The 16,840-nt window shown below is 31.6% G+C and overlaps 1 protein-coding gene across 4 annotated transcripts in view; it reads left to right on the top strand.

Annotated features, from left to right (window-relative positions):
- The window catches only part of LOC142358700 (uncharacterized), a 95,505-nt gene that overhangs the window by 55,135 nt on the left and 23,530 nt on the right, over nt 1-16,840 (top strand). For all 4 annotated transcript variants that reach the window (XM_075410222.1, XM_075410224.1, XM_075410226.1 and 1 more), the window contains exon 8: nt 8,654-8,935. In XM_075410222.1, coding sequence (XP_075266337.1) covers nt 8,654-8,935 — 282 coding nt within the window. The remainder of the gene's footprint in view (nt 1-8,653; nt 8,936-16,840) is intronic.

Raw genomic sequence — 16,840 nt, 5'->3', positions numbered from 1 at the left:
TTTCCAGTGATATCATGTCGTAACTGATGTTTTGTTTTCGGACAATACGTGTTTAAGTTAAAGTCTCAGTGGTGTACTTGTGTTTCTTTTTATCTTCTTTTAGCACATTCACATAATAACAGATCCCAATGATTTTCAATTGTGGCCCAAATGCACCTGTTTAATCTTTCAGTATAATTTTAGCTGCCTTATAATGAATGAAAAAGGAAGAAGAATACAAATTATTCAGATAATAGCTAATGATTTTAATGGCTTCAGTAGTTTGTGTTTTCGCAAATTGTTTAATTGTTTTGAGTTTTTCTGCTTCTGTAGTCCGTTCCTATGGCTTAATCTAACCAACGACAGATCTTTTTGGTTTCATAATGAATGTTTAATAAAATTTTTAAGTATTATTTTGTTAAAATCTAATGATTTTTTAAGACTTTAGAAAAAATTTCGTTAAAAAAAAGTTGATTGACTTCTCAATTTCGCCTTATTTTTTCCTTTTGTCGACTTTGTTAACTAGTCTCATTGAGGAAAATTGCCATCTGCTTCATAGTATGGACAAAGTAAATTGGTCCAGTTACGATTTTGTATGATTGCATTTTGGCGTTGTTAGTAGGTGCGTTCAAATTTAGATACTTAGTTTTTGCCCTGAAATTTCTGTTCTGGCATCTTTTATTGTTAGATTTTTTCTCGTTGTTTTTCAATGACAGATTTCTCGTATTATTTGACCTCTGTGAAAGCAAAGCTAGTGAAATTATTGTCTGTTAAGTCTTTAAAAACAATTTGTCAAAGAAAGTTTTTGAACATTAACCAATTTTAAACTTATTTTCGTGATTTGTACGAGTTTCTCTGTATTGACCAGAACCCCTTCCTTTCTTTCTACAGCACTCTAAAATATTTTGGTTACCATTTTTCTCTAACTCCTGGTTTTAAGGCTTCGTTGCCAGAAGGTTTCAAAAAAAATAAAATTTTTGGATACTTTTGTATTTTGGTTCCTGTTGAAATCTTATCGCATTATCCTAATATTGATAGCTTCCAATTGTTTTCAGAAGACGTTAAATGGAGCATAGATAAAGTTTTCAGATGAAAGGATATTGTTTAAATGGCTGCGACACTTTCTTGTCGCACTTATCTAATGAAATATTGGTTTCTGTATTTGTTTTTGTTCTCATAGTCATAAGACTTATTGTGATATCTTACTGAAAACCCCTGCATGACAAATATTTTTGTCTTTATATCGGGTCATGACTGAGCGTCGTTGTTGACTTCTGTTGAAAGCTATTGAAATTATTGGCTGTTAAGATTTCAAAAAAAAATTCGAAAATTTTTTTTGAACATTAACCAATCGTAAACTTATCTTCGTGATTTGTACAAACGCCTCAGTAATTACCAGAACTCTCTTCTTCCTATTTCAACAAAATTAATAAAATTTGGGGCTATATCTTGTAACTATTGTTTGATAAAATCGTTGCGCGAGTTTTCATAAATTTTTTTGGACATTGGGAAAATTTTTGGGTTTGTTTTTGGTTCTTCTGTAATCTCATCACATTATACTCTGAAAGTTAGTTCTAATTGGCTTAGAAAGAACGTTTAAAGGATCATAGATAAAGTTTTCAATGAAAAGCTTATGGTTTAAAAGGCTTCGACACTTTCTTCTCTCAATTTTCTACTGAATTTTTGGTTTTTGCCTGTATTTGTTGTTGTTTTCTTAGTCAATGACTTAATGTAATGTCTTATCGTATCGATGAGTTGTCAATGACAAACATCCTTGTTGTCCCATTGGGGCGTAACTCTTATGCTCCCATTAAGCGTATTTATTGCCCTTTGCTGAAAGCAATTGAGTTTAATGGCGTTGAAATTAGCGGTTTTCTCAGAAATTTCTTGGTTTTAATGAATTTGTCCATATTTAATGAAATATTGAGGTTATAATGAAAACAAATCTCAAGCTGTTAAAAAACTAATGAATGATGGAAAAGTCATTACCGAAAAATTATTTTTTGAAGGCTTCGACACTTTTCTCGCTCAATTTTTTTTGAATTAGCCGTTTTTGCCTATTTTAATCTTTAGGTAGGCTGAATATGCTGACCGGTCTCAAACGCTTGTAATTGAGTATTCAAGGATTGATGTTACCCAAGGCAGTCATTTTAATGCGAATAGTCTCAAAATTCATGATATTATACATTTTCATTGTTTTCTTTTATACTGTTCACTTTTTTTGTCAAATTTTAGCTTAATCTCATCATTGAGAGTTCTCATTCAATTTCTCGTATTCGAAAAATTTAAATTTCCAGTGATATCATGTCGTAACTGATGTTTTGTTTTCGGACAATACGTGTTTAAGTTAAAGTCTCAGTGGTGTACTTGTGTTTCTTTTTATCTTCTTTTAGCACATTCACATAATAACAGATCCCAATGATTTTCAATTGTGGCCCAAATGCACCTGTTTAATCTTTCAGTATAATTTTAGCTGCCTTATAATGAATGAAAAAGGAAGAAGAATACAAATTATTCAGATAATAGCTAATGATTTTAATGGCTTCAGTAGTTTGTGTTTTCGCAAATTGTTTAATTGTTTTGAGTTTTTCTGCTTCTGTAGTCCGTTCCTATGGCTTAATCTAACCAACGACAGATCTTTTTGGTTTCATAATGAATGTTTAATAAAATTTTTAAGTATTATTTTGTTAAAATCTAATGATTTTTTAAGACTTTAGAAATAATTTCGTTAAAAAAAAGTTGATTGACTTCTCAATTTCGCCTTATTTTTTCCTTTTGTCGACTTTGTTAACTAGTCTCATTGAGGAAAATTGCCATCTGCTTCATAGTATGGACAAAGTAAATTGGTCCAGTTACGATTTTGTATGATTGCATTTTGGCGTTGTTAGTAGGTGCGTTCAAATTTAGATACTTAGTTTTTGCCCTGAAATTTCTGTTCTGGCATCTTTTATTGTTAGATTTTTTCTCGTTGTTTTTCAATGACAGATTTCTCGTATTATTTGACCTCTGTGAAAGCAAAGCTAGTGAAATTATTGTCTGTTAAGTCTTTAAAAACAATTTGTCAAAGAAAGTTTTTGAACATTAACCAATTTTAAACTTATTTTCGTGATTTGTACGAGTTTCTCTGTATTGACCAGAACCCCTTCCTTTCTTTCTACAGCACTCTAAAATATTTTGGTTACCATTTTTCTCTAACTCCTGGTTTTAAGGCTTCGTTGCCAGAAGGTTTCAAAAAAAATAAAATTTTTGGATACTTTTGTATTTTGGTTCCTGTTGAAATCTTATCGCATTATCCTAATATTGATAGCTTCCAATTGTTTTCAGAAGACGTTAAATGGAGCATAGATAAAGTTTTCAGATGAAAGGATATTGTTTAAATGGCTGCGACACTTTCTTGTCGCACTTATCTAATGAAATATTGGTTTCTGTATTTGTTTTTGTTCTCATAGTCATAAGACTTATTGTGATATCTTACTGAAAACCCCTGCATGACAAATATTTTTGTCTTTATATCGGGTCATGACTGAGCGTCGTTGTTGACTTCTGTTGAAAGCTATTGAAATTATTGGCTGTTAAGATTTCAAAAAAAAATTCGAAAATTTTTTTTGAACATTAACCAATCGTAAACTTATCTTCGTGATTTGTACAAACGCCTCAGTAATTACCAGAACTCTCTTCTTCCTATTTCAACAAAATTAATATAATTTGGGGCTATATCTTGTAACTATTGTTTGATAAAATCGTTGCGCGAGTTTTCATAAATTTTTTTGGACATTGGGAAAATTTTTGGGTTTGTTTTTGGTTCTTCTGTAATCTCATCACATTATACTCTGAAAGTTAGTTCTAATTGGCTTAGAAAGAACGTTTAAAGGATCATAGATAAAGTTTTCAATGAAAAGCTTATGGTTTAAAAGGCTTCGACACTTTCTTCTCTCAATTTTCTACTGAATTTTTGGTTTTTGCCTGTATTTGTTGTTGTTTTCTTAGTCAATGACTTAATGTAATGTCTTATCGTATCGATGAGTTGTCAATGACAAACATCCTTGTTGTCCCATTGGGGCGTAACTCTTATGCTCCCATTAAGCGTATTTATTGCCCTTTGCTGAAAGCAATTGAGTTTAATGGCGTTGAAATTAGCGGTTTTCTCAGAAATTTCTTGGTTTTAATGAATTTGTCCATATTTAATGAAATATTGAGGTTATAATGAAAACAAATCTCAAGCGGTTAAAAACTAATGAATGATGGAAAAGTCATTACCGAAAAATTATTTTTTGAAGGCTTCGACACTTTTCTCGCTCAATTTTTTTTGAATTAGCCGTTTTTGCCTATTTTAATCTTTAGGTAGGCTGAATATGCTGACCGGTCTCAAACGCTTGTAATTAAGTATTCAAGGATTGATGTTACCCAAGGCAGTCATTTTAATGCGAATAGTCTCAAAATTCATGATATTATACATTTTCATTGTTTTCTTTTATACTGTTCACTTTTTTTGTCAAATTTTAGCTTAATCTCATCATTGAGAGTTCTCATTCAATTTCTCGTATTCGAAAAATTTAAATTTCCAGTGATATCATGTCGTAACTGATGTTTTGTTTTCGGACAATACGTGTTTAAGTTAAAGTCTCAGTGTTGTACTTGTGTTTCTTTTTATCTTCTTTTAGCACATTCACATAATAACAGATCCCAATGATTTTCAATTGTGGCCCAAATGCACCTGTTTAATCTTTCAGTATAATTTTAGCTGCCTTATAATGAATGAAAAAGGAAGAAGAATACAAATTATTCAGATAATAGCTAATGATTTTAATGGCTTCAGTAGTTTGTGTTTTCGCAAATTGTTTAATTGTTTTGAGTTTTTCTGCTTCTGTAGTCCGTTCCTATGGCTTAATCTAACCAACGACAGATCTTTTTGGTTTCATAATGAATGTTTAATAAAATTTTTAAGTATTATTTTGTTAAAATCTAATGATTTTTTAAGACTTTAGAAATAATTTCGTTAAAAAAAAAGTTGATTGACTTCTCAATTTCGCCTTATTTTTTCCTTTTGTCGACTTTGTTAACTAGTCTCATTGAGGAAAATTGCCATCTGCTTCATAGTATGGACAAAGTAAATTGGTCCAGTTACGATTTTGTATGATTGCATTTTGGCGTTGTTAGTAGGTGCGTTCAAATTTAGATACTTAGTTTTTGCCCTGAAATTTCTGTTCTGGCATCTTTTATTGTTAGATTTTTTCTCGTTGTTTTTCAATGACAGATTTCTCGTATTATTTGACCTCTGTGAAAGCAAAGCTAGTGAAATTATTGTCTGTTAAGTCTTTAAAAACAATTTGTCAAAGAAAGTTTTTGAACATTAACCAATTTTAAACTTATTTTCGTGATTTGTACGAGTTTCTCTGTATTGACCAGAACCCCTTCCTTTCTTTCTACAGCACTCTAAAATATTTTGGTTACCATTTTTCTCTAACTCCTGGTTTTAAGGCTTCGTTGCCAGAAGGTTTCAAAAAAAATAAAATTTTTGGATACTTTTGTATTTTGGTTCCTGTTGAAATCTTATCGCATTATCCTAATATTGATAGCTTCCAATTGTTTTCAGAAGACGTTAAATGGAGCATAGATAAAGTTTTCAGATGAAAGGATATTGTTTAAATGACTGCGACACTTTCTTGTCGCACTTATCTAATGAAATATTGGTTTCTGTATTTGTTTTTGTTCTCATAGTCATAAGACTTATTGTGATATCTTACTGAAAACCCCTGCATGACAAATATTTTTGTCTTTATATCGGGTCATGACTGAGCGTCGTTGTTGACTTCTGTTGAAAGCTATTGAAATTATTGGCTGTTAAGATTTCAAAAAAAAATTCGAAAATTTTTTTTGAACATTAACCAATCGTAAACTTATCTTCGTGATTTGTACAAACGCCTCAGTAATTACCAGAACTCTCTTCTTCCTATTTCAACAAAATTAATATAATTTGGGGCTATATCTTGTAACTATTGTTTGATAAAATCGTTGCGCGAGTTTTCATAAATTTTTTTGGACATTGGGAAAATTTTTGGGTTTGTTTTTGGTTCTTCTGTAATCTCATCACATTATACTCTGAAAGTTAGTTCTAATTGGCTTAGAAAGAACGTTTAAAGGATCATAGATAAAGTTTTCAATGAAAAGCTTATGGTTTAAAAGGCTTCGACACTTTCTTCTCTCAATTTTCTACTGAATTTTTGGTTTTTGCCTGTATTTGTTGTTGTTTTCTTAGTCAATGACTTAATGTAATGTCTTATCGTATCGATGAGTTGTAAATGACAAACATCCTTGTTGTCCCATTGGGGCGTAACTCTTATGCTCCCATTAAGCGTATTTATTGCCCTTTGCTGAAAGCAATTGAGTTTAATGGCGTTGAAATTAGCGGTTTTCTCAGAAATTTCTTGGTTTTAATGAATTTGTCCATATTTAATGAAATATTGAGGTTATAATGAAAACAAATCTCAAGCTGTTAAAAAACTAATGAATGATGGAAAAGTCATTACCGAAAAATTATTTTTTGAAGGCTTCGACACTTTTCTCGCTCAATTTTTTTTGAATTAGCCGTTTTTGCCTATTTTAATCTTTAGGTAGGCTGAATATGCTGACCGGTCTCAAACGCTTGTAATTGAGTATTCAAGGATTGATGTTACCCAAGGCAGTCATTTTAATGCGAATAGTCTCAAAATTCATGATATTATACATTTTCATTGTTTTCTTTTATACTGTTCACTTTTTTTGTCAAATTTTAGCTTAATCTCATCATTGAGAGTTCTCATTCAATTTCTCGTATTCGAAAAATTTAAATTTCCAGTGATATCATGTCGTAACTGATGTTTTGTTTTCGGACAATACGTGTTTAAGTTAAAGTCTCAGTGGTGTACTTGTGTTTCTTTTTATCTTCTTTTAGCACATTCACATAATAACAGATCCCAATGATTTTCAATTGTGGCCCAAATGCACCTGTTTAATCTTTCAGTATAATTTTAGCTGCCTTATAATGAATGAAAAAGGAAGAAGAATACAAATTATTCAGATAATAGCTAATGATTTTAATGGCTTCAGTAGTTTGTGTTTTCGCAAATTGTTTAATTGTTTTGAGTTTTTCTGCTTCTGTAGTCCGTTCCTATGGCTTAATCTAACCAACGACAGATCTTTTTGGTTTCATAATGAATGTTTAATAAAATTTTTAAGTATTATTTTGTTAAAATCTAATGATTTTTTAAGACTTTAGAAATAATTTCGTTAAAAAAAAGTTGATTGACTTCTCAATTTCGCCTTATTTTTTCCTTTTGTCGACTTTGTTAACTAGTCTCATTGAGGAAAATTGCCATCTGCTTCATAGTATGGACAAAGTAAATTGGTCCAGTTACGATTTTGTATGATTGCATTTTGGCGTTGTTAGTAGGTGCGTTCAAATTTAGATACTTAGTTTTTGCCGTGAAATTTCTGTTCTTGCTTCTTTTATTGTTTGATTTTTTTCTCGTTGTTTTTCAATGACAGATCTCGTCAGTGCTTTAATGAGGCATTGAATTATTTAATTCAATAAGTAGTTAGGTTTTTAAACGTTTTTAAAACTCAAACATCTATTTTTATTATTTCTTCATTTGGTTGACAATTAAGTCAAAAGTGTAGATGAACTCGGTTCGGGACATCATGTGCAAACGCACATTAACGAGCAGCCTAGTTTAATTTTATATTTAAAAGCTTTATTGAATGCTTGGATTATTTGTAGATATTATTTTGTCGGTTTCAAGTTTCGTTAACCTTTTGGCTATAATCTAATTTCTTCGTTTCTGAAAAAATTCGTAAAAAATACTCAGCTGTTCATCTGTTTGAGAAAAAAAAAGAAAAAAGCGCTCATTATATAAGCAAATCATATATATTTCTCAAGCGAACATTCTAGGATCTTATAAGATCTTATGAAACGACTCCTATATGATATTTATTTGAGTTAAAAGAGAGGGTTTTGTCACTTTCTGTCCCAAAGGAGCTCAAAAAGAATAGAAAATTAATTAACTCTATCACCGAACAGTTGCATAATTTATCCGCATTAAACAAGTTAAAAATTGTTAACAACTATATTCATTCAGGAGTGTTTTTTGATTTGAACCAAAATGTAGCATTTACCTTTTATCGTATTGTTTCACCATGCTGTTGGTTACCAAATTAACAGGCCAAATTTACGTTACGTAGCCGGAAGACATCAGTGATCGGTTTTGATTGATTGTATGTGTTGTTGTCCTTACATTGCGATGCAGATGATATTTACAGACACTCAAATATCATTATTCTTTGGAGATGCTGATTGAAACCAAATCTGCGAGAGAATAGGATTAAAGTTACGGAAAAACCAAACAACTATCGCAACTGTAAATCAGGTTTTTGTCGCACATGAAAATATTTACTTCCGTTCAAAGTGGGCATGAATGTTTGAATAAATAAAAATGATTGCGAGGGAATTACATAATTTAATGATGTGGAAGAAATTTGTTGCAGTTACCCGAAACGAATGATTTGAAATGATTCTTGCGAGAATGTTAAGTGCTGGAAAAGTTAATCACTGGTTTAAAGATGGCTTGGCTTCATAAACTTTCAAGTTTAAGCGGCTTCGGTACCCGGCGAATAGTTTTCCAATTGATGTATTATTCAGATGGAATCATTTACGAAAACGGACGACCGCCTTCGGGCAAGACCACCTCCAGTACAGACGACCCAGCGATGCCAGAGGGATATGAGGGTCTGGAAAAGATGTCGGAGGAGAGGAAAAACACAATTCTGACCGACAATTCAATCCCAATGTTCCAGGGAACAGAAAACACCAATAACCCCACCCCTGTTAGTCCTACAGTTTTGACAACCCAGCAGAGTTTGGCAACGATAACAACGGAACGGAACTCAAGTGGAGGCAACGGTCGCAGGTCTCTTAGACAAGGTTAGTGCTCATGGCAAGAGGGGAGGTGGGGTTGCTATATAAGCCTAAGTTTGTATATGTATTGCCGAGTCAAGTGTTATATATTTTTAATTTAAAATTTTTAGAATACAGTGCTTCAATTGAAGAGTTATTTTTTGTTTAAGTGGTTAATTTGAGCTCAGTCGATTCCTTTTTGCCATTCTGCCCTAATTTTTAGTAAATTTTTTAAATCATTTTTTTAAACTTCAAATCAAATTGTTGTTTTCTGAACCTTTACAGACAGCAAATTTCCCTTGTGACATTATAACGAGCCACTCTACACCTTATTTTCGAGAAAAAATTTCTTGAGAAAATCAAGCTTCAAGATAAACGCATTTCCGGTAAGATTAATTCAGAAAGTAATTTCGTCAGTCTCCTTCAGTGGAGACTCAATTGTTTATACATCAGATAGGCCGAAATCAAGTTATCCATATTCTTGGTGGTTTGGCTTCAAGTTTTATAAAAATCGTTTTGAATTAATACATCATTATCGCATTTCCCATCTCAATATTTGAACGATCTAATTTTGAAGCAGATGATTGATCGTTTCGAAACTATGTTGGCCACTCTCTTCTTCGCAGCAGGCTATTATAGCGATCCTATTTTTACGACTCAGAAAAGAGTTCTGAATAAATGTCTCAATTTAATCAATTTTATTGTAGTGAATTTTGAAGCGGAAATCGAAAATTTTGTATTGGTTTTTTAAAAAATTGGCGGTCCAGCAAATAGTGACGGTTTTTTGCTCCAAGTGCAAGCGAGTGACACATTCTATTCCCGTGTTCTTTGTGAATTTTTTTTTGTAATTTCTATTTAATGGTTCGAATAGGCTATAAAAACCTTTAAGTATGCTCAGATGTGTGTTTTTTAAAAATTATAATTCTAGTTTTACGGTATATTATAAAGAATTCGTCTATTTTGCGAACTTTTGGAACATTGTAGCAATTTTTGGATGTTGTTTTATGTTATTGCATTCAACCGGAATTCAAACGACGCCTATTGCTCGAAGTATTTTATGTATTTATTGTTAGGTGCATTTGTGTTAAATAGAAAAATTTTTCAAGTTTTTTTTTGTTTAGTTCAATTGGTTTTTATGCTATATATTTATATTTTCATTTTTAGTCTTATTAGTCGTTCTAGAAGGCGCCAGTTAAATGAAAACATAGCTTGACGACAGCGAGGGCTTTTCGAGTCATTTCCAAATTTTTTTTGCACGGTTTGGTTAAAAAAAACCGCAAGAAGCTTGAAACTTTGTTGAAAAGTTCACTCAAGTTTGCTCTGCGTTCCATGCTTAGTAAAATTCCATATTGACAATAATTTTGGAAAAAGCAATGAATATTTGGAGTTGTGAAATGTTGCGCCCCCTACATAGGACGGAGGAAAGTTATAGACGATTACATATTTTTGCTTTGTTCGGTCAATAGCGACCTATCAATGAATTTGCCGTTTCACGATGTTAATTTTATCAGTAGAAAGCCTGTCAGGTGTAAAAAAAAATGTTTTTGAGAATTTAAGCAGCTAACTTAAAACAGAAAGTTTATTATCACAATCCTAATAAAAACTGCGTAAAAATTGGCCACATGTTTGCACTCTAGGGCAAAAGCAATTCGTGCAACTTATATTGGCCCATGTTTGTCCGGTGATTTGTCGATTTCTTTAATTGCGAGCTAATTGACATGATGTTTTTTTAAAAAATCAGTTCGGCTATTTGTACCTAGTTAACTGATTTTTTCGAACTTAAAAATTTATGTTTTGACTTATTTGGAGGAAAAATAGATCGATCAAATGCAAAAAGTGCCCAGAATCATATAATTTTGTCAAAATAACAAAAATTTAGACATCATTTAATTTGTTTCGGGAAAGTTGCAGCCTTCTAATGGAAATTCTAGCTAAATTTTCGTTATTTTTTCACAAAAAAAGTTACAAACAGTTTAAATATGAACATGCTTTTTTCTACAATAGGCTGCTGACTTTTCCGTCTTGCTTTTAAAAATATTTATCTTTGTTCCAAAGTTTTTATGTAATTTGATTGGGCTGTTTATCTCTAATTTGGTAATTTTGTATTTACGATTTTAAACTGGAAGAAGTTCCACTTCAATAAATATTTGTCTTTTTGCGGTTTTTTTAACTTCCACAGTATTAAAAAATCAAAATTTTTTATTTCTTCAATTTATAGTAGCTTTTCTACAAAATGTTTTTGTCGTTTGAATCATGTGAAGCAATATAATTTTAATCAAATTAAAATCTTGTAGTCTTCAAATTTTAAACCATAGAAACTAGATTTTTAGGACTTAAACGGCTTTTTGTAGCTATTTCTTTTCATTTCATTTAAAAAATTAGTAAAATGTGTCGGCAACAAGTGCTTCACTCTTTAGGAAAACAATGAGGTGAAAACTGGTTAAGTTAAACCGTCGATGCAAATTAGGAGAATTTCCTTTACTTCCTTACGGTGAATTCAATTTTTTGCGCTAAGCTATTGTTAGAATGCTATAAATTTGTTATTGATGGCTATAAAATGTTTCTTTTTTCTCTTGCTTCTCGGGAAAAGATTTCGACTTGAACGTTGTGCTGCTTTTTTGTTGAATATTGTTGGGGTCTTTACTTGTATCATATCTTTTTAAAGAGGGGATTTTAAAAAAAGCAGGCCAAGAATTTTTTTTACTAGAAAAAAAGTTTAGTTTTACAATTTATTGTTCCACTTCTTGTTCTTCAAATACACAATGGTACCAAAAAGTTACTTACAACAATAAAACTTGTAAAAAGCTACACAAACGTCAAATACTTAAACAATTTGAGTTCAAATCAATTTCGAATAACTGAAAATTACGCTCTTAGATTTTATAATATGTGGCAGACATTTTATGAAGTTTTCAAACAAATTAAAAAGGAAATCTGACTCAAAGTTTTGAACATTTTTTCTTCAATTTTTTTTAATTTTCTCTCGGTTTTCGTAAGCCTTGCTTCACAATTGCCCAGAAATTTTCAATAGCATTCAGATCTGAACTAATTGCCAACCATTCCAGTAGTCTTTGTTGACAATCTTTGCTTTATGCTCAGAATTATCATTTTTTAAAGAATAAGCTTTCGAAAATGAAATTCTCGTAATTTTTCAACGATTCAAGGCGAACTAGGCCCTTTAGCTTGTTTGATACCTAACAAACAGGGTCCGCTCATCTGGTGTTTTGTACCCCACGAGATGAGTGATTGCTTGTAAAAAAATGTTGCCAAGAAATCTCGTTTAATTCCACCAAACAACTCAAACAATTCCTTAACTTGTGACGCTCTGAGCCTGTTACACTTTTGTTGTAGCTTGTATGCATGTTGTATACTGTCTTGATACTGCTATCTTGATTTTAGGCTAAGTGACTCTTGTCTTCTGACTATGAAAGTTGGACGTTTCCAAACGCAACAACATGGCAAACAGTGAATTAACAAAGCAGCTTAACCTTGTTTTCTGTGTAAGCGGAAAAGTGAGAATGAAATCGCGTTTAAAACTTAAAACTTTCGACTTTCTTTACGCCTTTGCGACAATCAAACGTTTTGAGCAAAAGTAACGCATAAAGCGCACAAATGGTGCTTTAGGTAGTGTTTTGGTACTATAGTGTATGTGCATACCTTAAGCATAAAACTCTGATTAATTGTGCTTTCAGAATGTTTGACAATTCAAACAACATTGTTTTACGAAGAAAAAAGTATTCGAATACGATTATCAAACGCAAAAAAACTGTATGTTTTTTTTTACTCATGTTTCTCTTTTTTATTACCCGATTTTTTATTGAGAAAATTTGAACATCTGTTTTTTTCCAATGAGAGTTGTTAAGTTTCTAGATTCCAATTGAGACAGAGTGCTTGAAGAATTCATAAAAAAGGAGCAAATACTGAATGAGTTATTTGACCACTGGTGAAAGCTTATTTCTAATTCTAAAGTTCGTTTTTCAAAGCATATTTTTTTAAGTTTGCTTCCTCATGGAAATATCTGAAATTTTAAGTTTTTTAAATTTACCCTCAAATTTGAAATATATTTAAAGTTATCCTCAAATTTGAAATATATCTTCCATCCTTTGGTGTACGTGAAAGTCAAAACTTATTTTCGGCGTCTATATATTTTTTAATTTTGTTCATCTTTTTTTCTTGAGTCTTCATCGTTTAGTGCATACGTCTTTGAAATCATTAATGATCCGGATAGAATTTTTTTTTCAAGCGACCTATTCTCCCTAGATTTAATCAACGACTTTGCATTCCACATTTTTTGCTTCTGAGGAAAGTTTGTCATAGTTTTTCTTACAGTTCTCTAGCTTTTAAATTGTTTTTCTGACTGTAAATTGTGCTTGGGTGAATGCACTGGTTGCATGAAATCGAAGTTGAAAGCTTGGATATTAAAAATTTCAAATGATTGAAAAGTTTGCATTCCGTGATCTATATTGTTAAAAATTGTGCAATTTTGAGGGTGAGATGGGTCAGAAATCATGATGCAAAGCAGATGACCAACACATATCTGAACACATCAGCTAGCATAACACTCTGGTCATAGTAAAAATTATAATGGAAATTCTATGATTCAGTATCAGTACTGAATTGTTAAGACACACGGGTCCGGGAAGATTAACGCATTTCCGGTAAGACAAATTCAGAAAGTAATTTCGTCAGTCTCCTTCAGTGGAGACTCAATTGTTTATACATCAGATAGGCCGAAATCAAGTTATCAATTTTCTTGGTGGTTTGGCTTCAAGTTTTATAAAAATCGTTTTGAATTAATACATCATTGTCGCATTTCCCATCTCAACATTTGAACGATCTAACTTTGAAGCAAATGATTGATATTTTCGAAACTATTTTGGCTACTCTCTTCTTCGCAGCTGGCTATTATAGCGGTCCTGTTTTTACGACTCAGAAAAGAGTTCTGAATAATTGTCTCAATTTAATCAATTTTATTGGAGTGAATTTTGAAGCGGAAATCGAAAATTTTGTATTGGTTTTTTAAAAAATTGGCGGTCCAGCAAATAGTGACGGTTTTTTGCTCCAAGTAAAAGCGAGTGACACATTCTATTCCCGTGTTCGTTGTGATTTTTTTTTGTAATTTCTATTTAATGGTTCGAATAGGCTATAAAAACCTTTATGTATGCTCAGGTGTGTGTTTTTTTAAAATTATAATTCTAGTTTTACGGTATATTATAAAGAATTCGTCTATTTTGCGAGCTTTTGGAACATTGTAGCAATTTTTGGATGTTGTTTTATGTTATTGCATTCAACCGGAATTCAAACGACGCCTATTGCTCGAAGTATTTTATGTATTTATTGTTAGGTGCATTTGTGTTAAATAGAAATATTTTTCAAGTTTTTTTTGTTTAGTTCAATTGGTTTTTATGCTATATATTTATATTTTCATTTTTAGTCTTATTAGTCGTTCTAGAAGGCGCCAGTTAAATGAAAACATAGCTTGACGACAGCGAGGGCTTTTCGAGTCATTTCAAAATTTTTTTTGCACTGTTTGGTTAAAAAAAACCGCAAGAAGCTTGAAACTTTGTTGAAAAGTTCACTCAAGTTTGCTCTGCGTTCCATGCTTAATAAAATTCCATATTGACAATAATTTTGGAAAAAGCAATGAATATTTGGAGTTGTGAAATGTTGCGCCCCCTACCTAGGACGGAGGAAAGTTATAGACGATTACATATTTTTGTTTTGTTCGGTCAATAGCGACCTATCAATGAATTTGCCGTTTCACGATGTTAATTTTATCAGTAGAAAGCCTGTCAGGTGTAAAAAAAAATGTTTTTGAGAATTTAAGCAGCTAACTTAAAACAGAAAGTTTATTATCACAATCCTAATAAAAACTTCGTAAAAATTGGCCGCATGTTTGCACTCTAGGGCAAGAGCAATTCGTGCAATTTATAATGGCCCATGTTTGTCCGATGATTTGTCGATTTCTTTAATTGCGAGGTAATTGACATGATGTTTTTTTTAAAAATCAGTTCAGCTATTTGTACCTAGTTAACTGATTTTTTCGAACTTAAAAATTTATGTTTTGGCTTAATTGGAGGAAAAATAGATCGATCAAATGCAAAAAGTGCCCGGAATCATATAATTTTGTCAAAATAACAAAACTTTAGACATCATTTAATTTGTTTCGGGAAAGTTGCAGCCTTCTAATGGAAATTCTAGCTAAATTTTGTTATTTTTTCACAAAAAAGTTACAAACAGTTTAAATATGAACATGCTTTTTTCTACAATAGGCTGCTGACTTTTCCGTCTTGCTTTTAAAAATATTTATCTTTGTTCCAAAGTTTTTATGTAATTTGATTGGGCTGTTTATCTCTAATTTGGTAATTTTGTATTTACGATTTTAAACTGGAAGAAGTTCCACTTCAATAAATATTTGTCTTTTTGCGGTTTTTTTAACTTCCACAAGATTAAAAAATCAAAATTTTTTATTTCTTCAATTTATAGTAGCTTTTCTACAAAATGTTTTTGTCGTTTGAATCATGTGAAGCAATATAATTTTAATCAAATTAAAATCTTGTAGTCTTCAAATTTTAAACCATAGAAACTAGATTTTTAGGACTTAAACGGCTTTTTGTAGCTATTTCTTTTCATTTCATTTAAAAAATTATTAAAATGTGTCGGCAACAAGTGCTTCATTCTTTAGGAAAACAATGATGTGAAAATTGGTTAAGTTAAACCGTCGATGCAAATTAGGAGGATTGCCTTTACTTCCTTAAGGGGAATTCAATTTTTTGCGCTAAGCTATTGTTAGAATGCTCTAATTTTCTTATTGATGGCTATAAAGTGTTTCTTTTTGCTCTTGCTTCTCGGGAAAAGATTTTGACTTGAACGTTGTGCTGCTTTTTTGTTGAATATTGTTTGGGTCTTTACTTGTGTCATATCTTTTTAAAGAGGAGATTTTAAAAAAAGCAGGCCGAGAATTTTTTTTACTAGAAAAAAAGTTTAGTTTTACAATTTATTGTTCCACTCCTTGTTCTTCAAATACACTATGGTACCAAAAAGCTACTTACAACAAAACTTGTAAAAAGCTACACGAACACCAAATAATTAAACAATTTGAGTTTAAATCAGTTTTCGAATAACTGAAAATTACGCTCTTAGATTTTATAATATGTGGCAGACATTTTATGACAAGTTTTCAGACAAATTAAAAAGGACGTCTGAGTCAAAGTTTTGAACATTTTTCTTCCATTTTTTTCTAACTTTCTCTCGGTTTTCGTAAACCTTGCTTCACAATTGCCCAGAAATTTTCAATAGCATTCAGATCTGAACTAATTGCCAACCATTCCAGTACCTCCCGCTCCTCTTCTTTGAAGTTTTTGTTGACAATCTTTGCTTTATGCTCAGAAGTATCATTTTGTTAAAGAATAAGCTTTCGAAAATGAATTTCTCGTAATTTTTCAACGATTCAAGGCGAACTAGGCCCTTTAGCTTGTTTGATACCTAACAAACGGTGTCGCTCATCTGGTGTTTTGTACCCCACGAGATGAGTGATTGCTTGTAAAAAAAATGTTGCCAAGAAATCTCGTTTAATTCCACCAAACAACTCAAACAATTCCTTAACTTGTGACGCTCTGAGCCTGTTACACTTTTGTTGTAGCTTGTATGCATGTTGTATACTGTCTTGATACTGCTATCTTGATTTTAGGCTAAGTGACTCTTGTCTTCTGACTATGAAAGTTGGACGTTTCCAAACGCAACAACATGGCAAACAGTGAATTAACAAAGCAGCTTAACCTTGTTTTCTGTGTAAGCGGAAAAGTGAGAATGAAATCGCGTTTAAAACTTAAAACTTTCGACTTTCTTTACGCCTTTGCGACAATCAAACGTTTTGAGCAAAAGTAACGCATAAAGCGCACAAATGGTGCTTTAGGTAGTGTTTTGGTACTA

The sequence above is a fragment of the Convolutriloba macropyga genome, chromosome 2 (genome assembly GCF_964194025.1).
Source record: "Convolutriloba macropyga chromosome 2, txConMacr16.3, whole genome shotgun sequence".
Classification (NCBI taxonomy): Eukaryota; Metazoa; Xenacoelomorpha; order Acoela; family Convolutidae; genus Convolutriloba; species Convolutriloba macropyga.
This window is presented reverse-complemented; position numbering and strand designations above follow the sequence as displayed.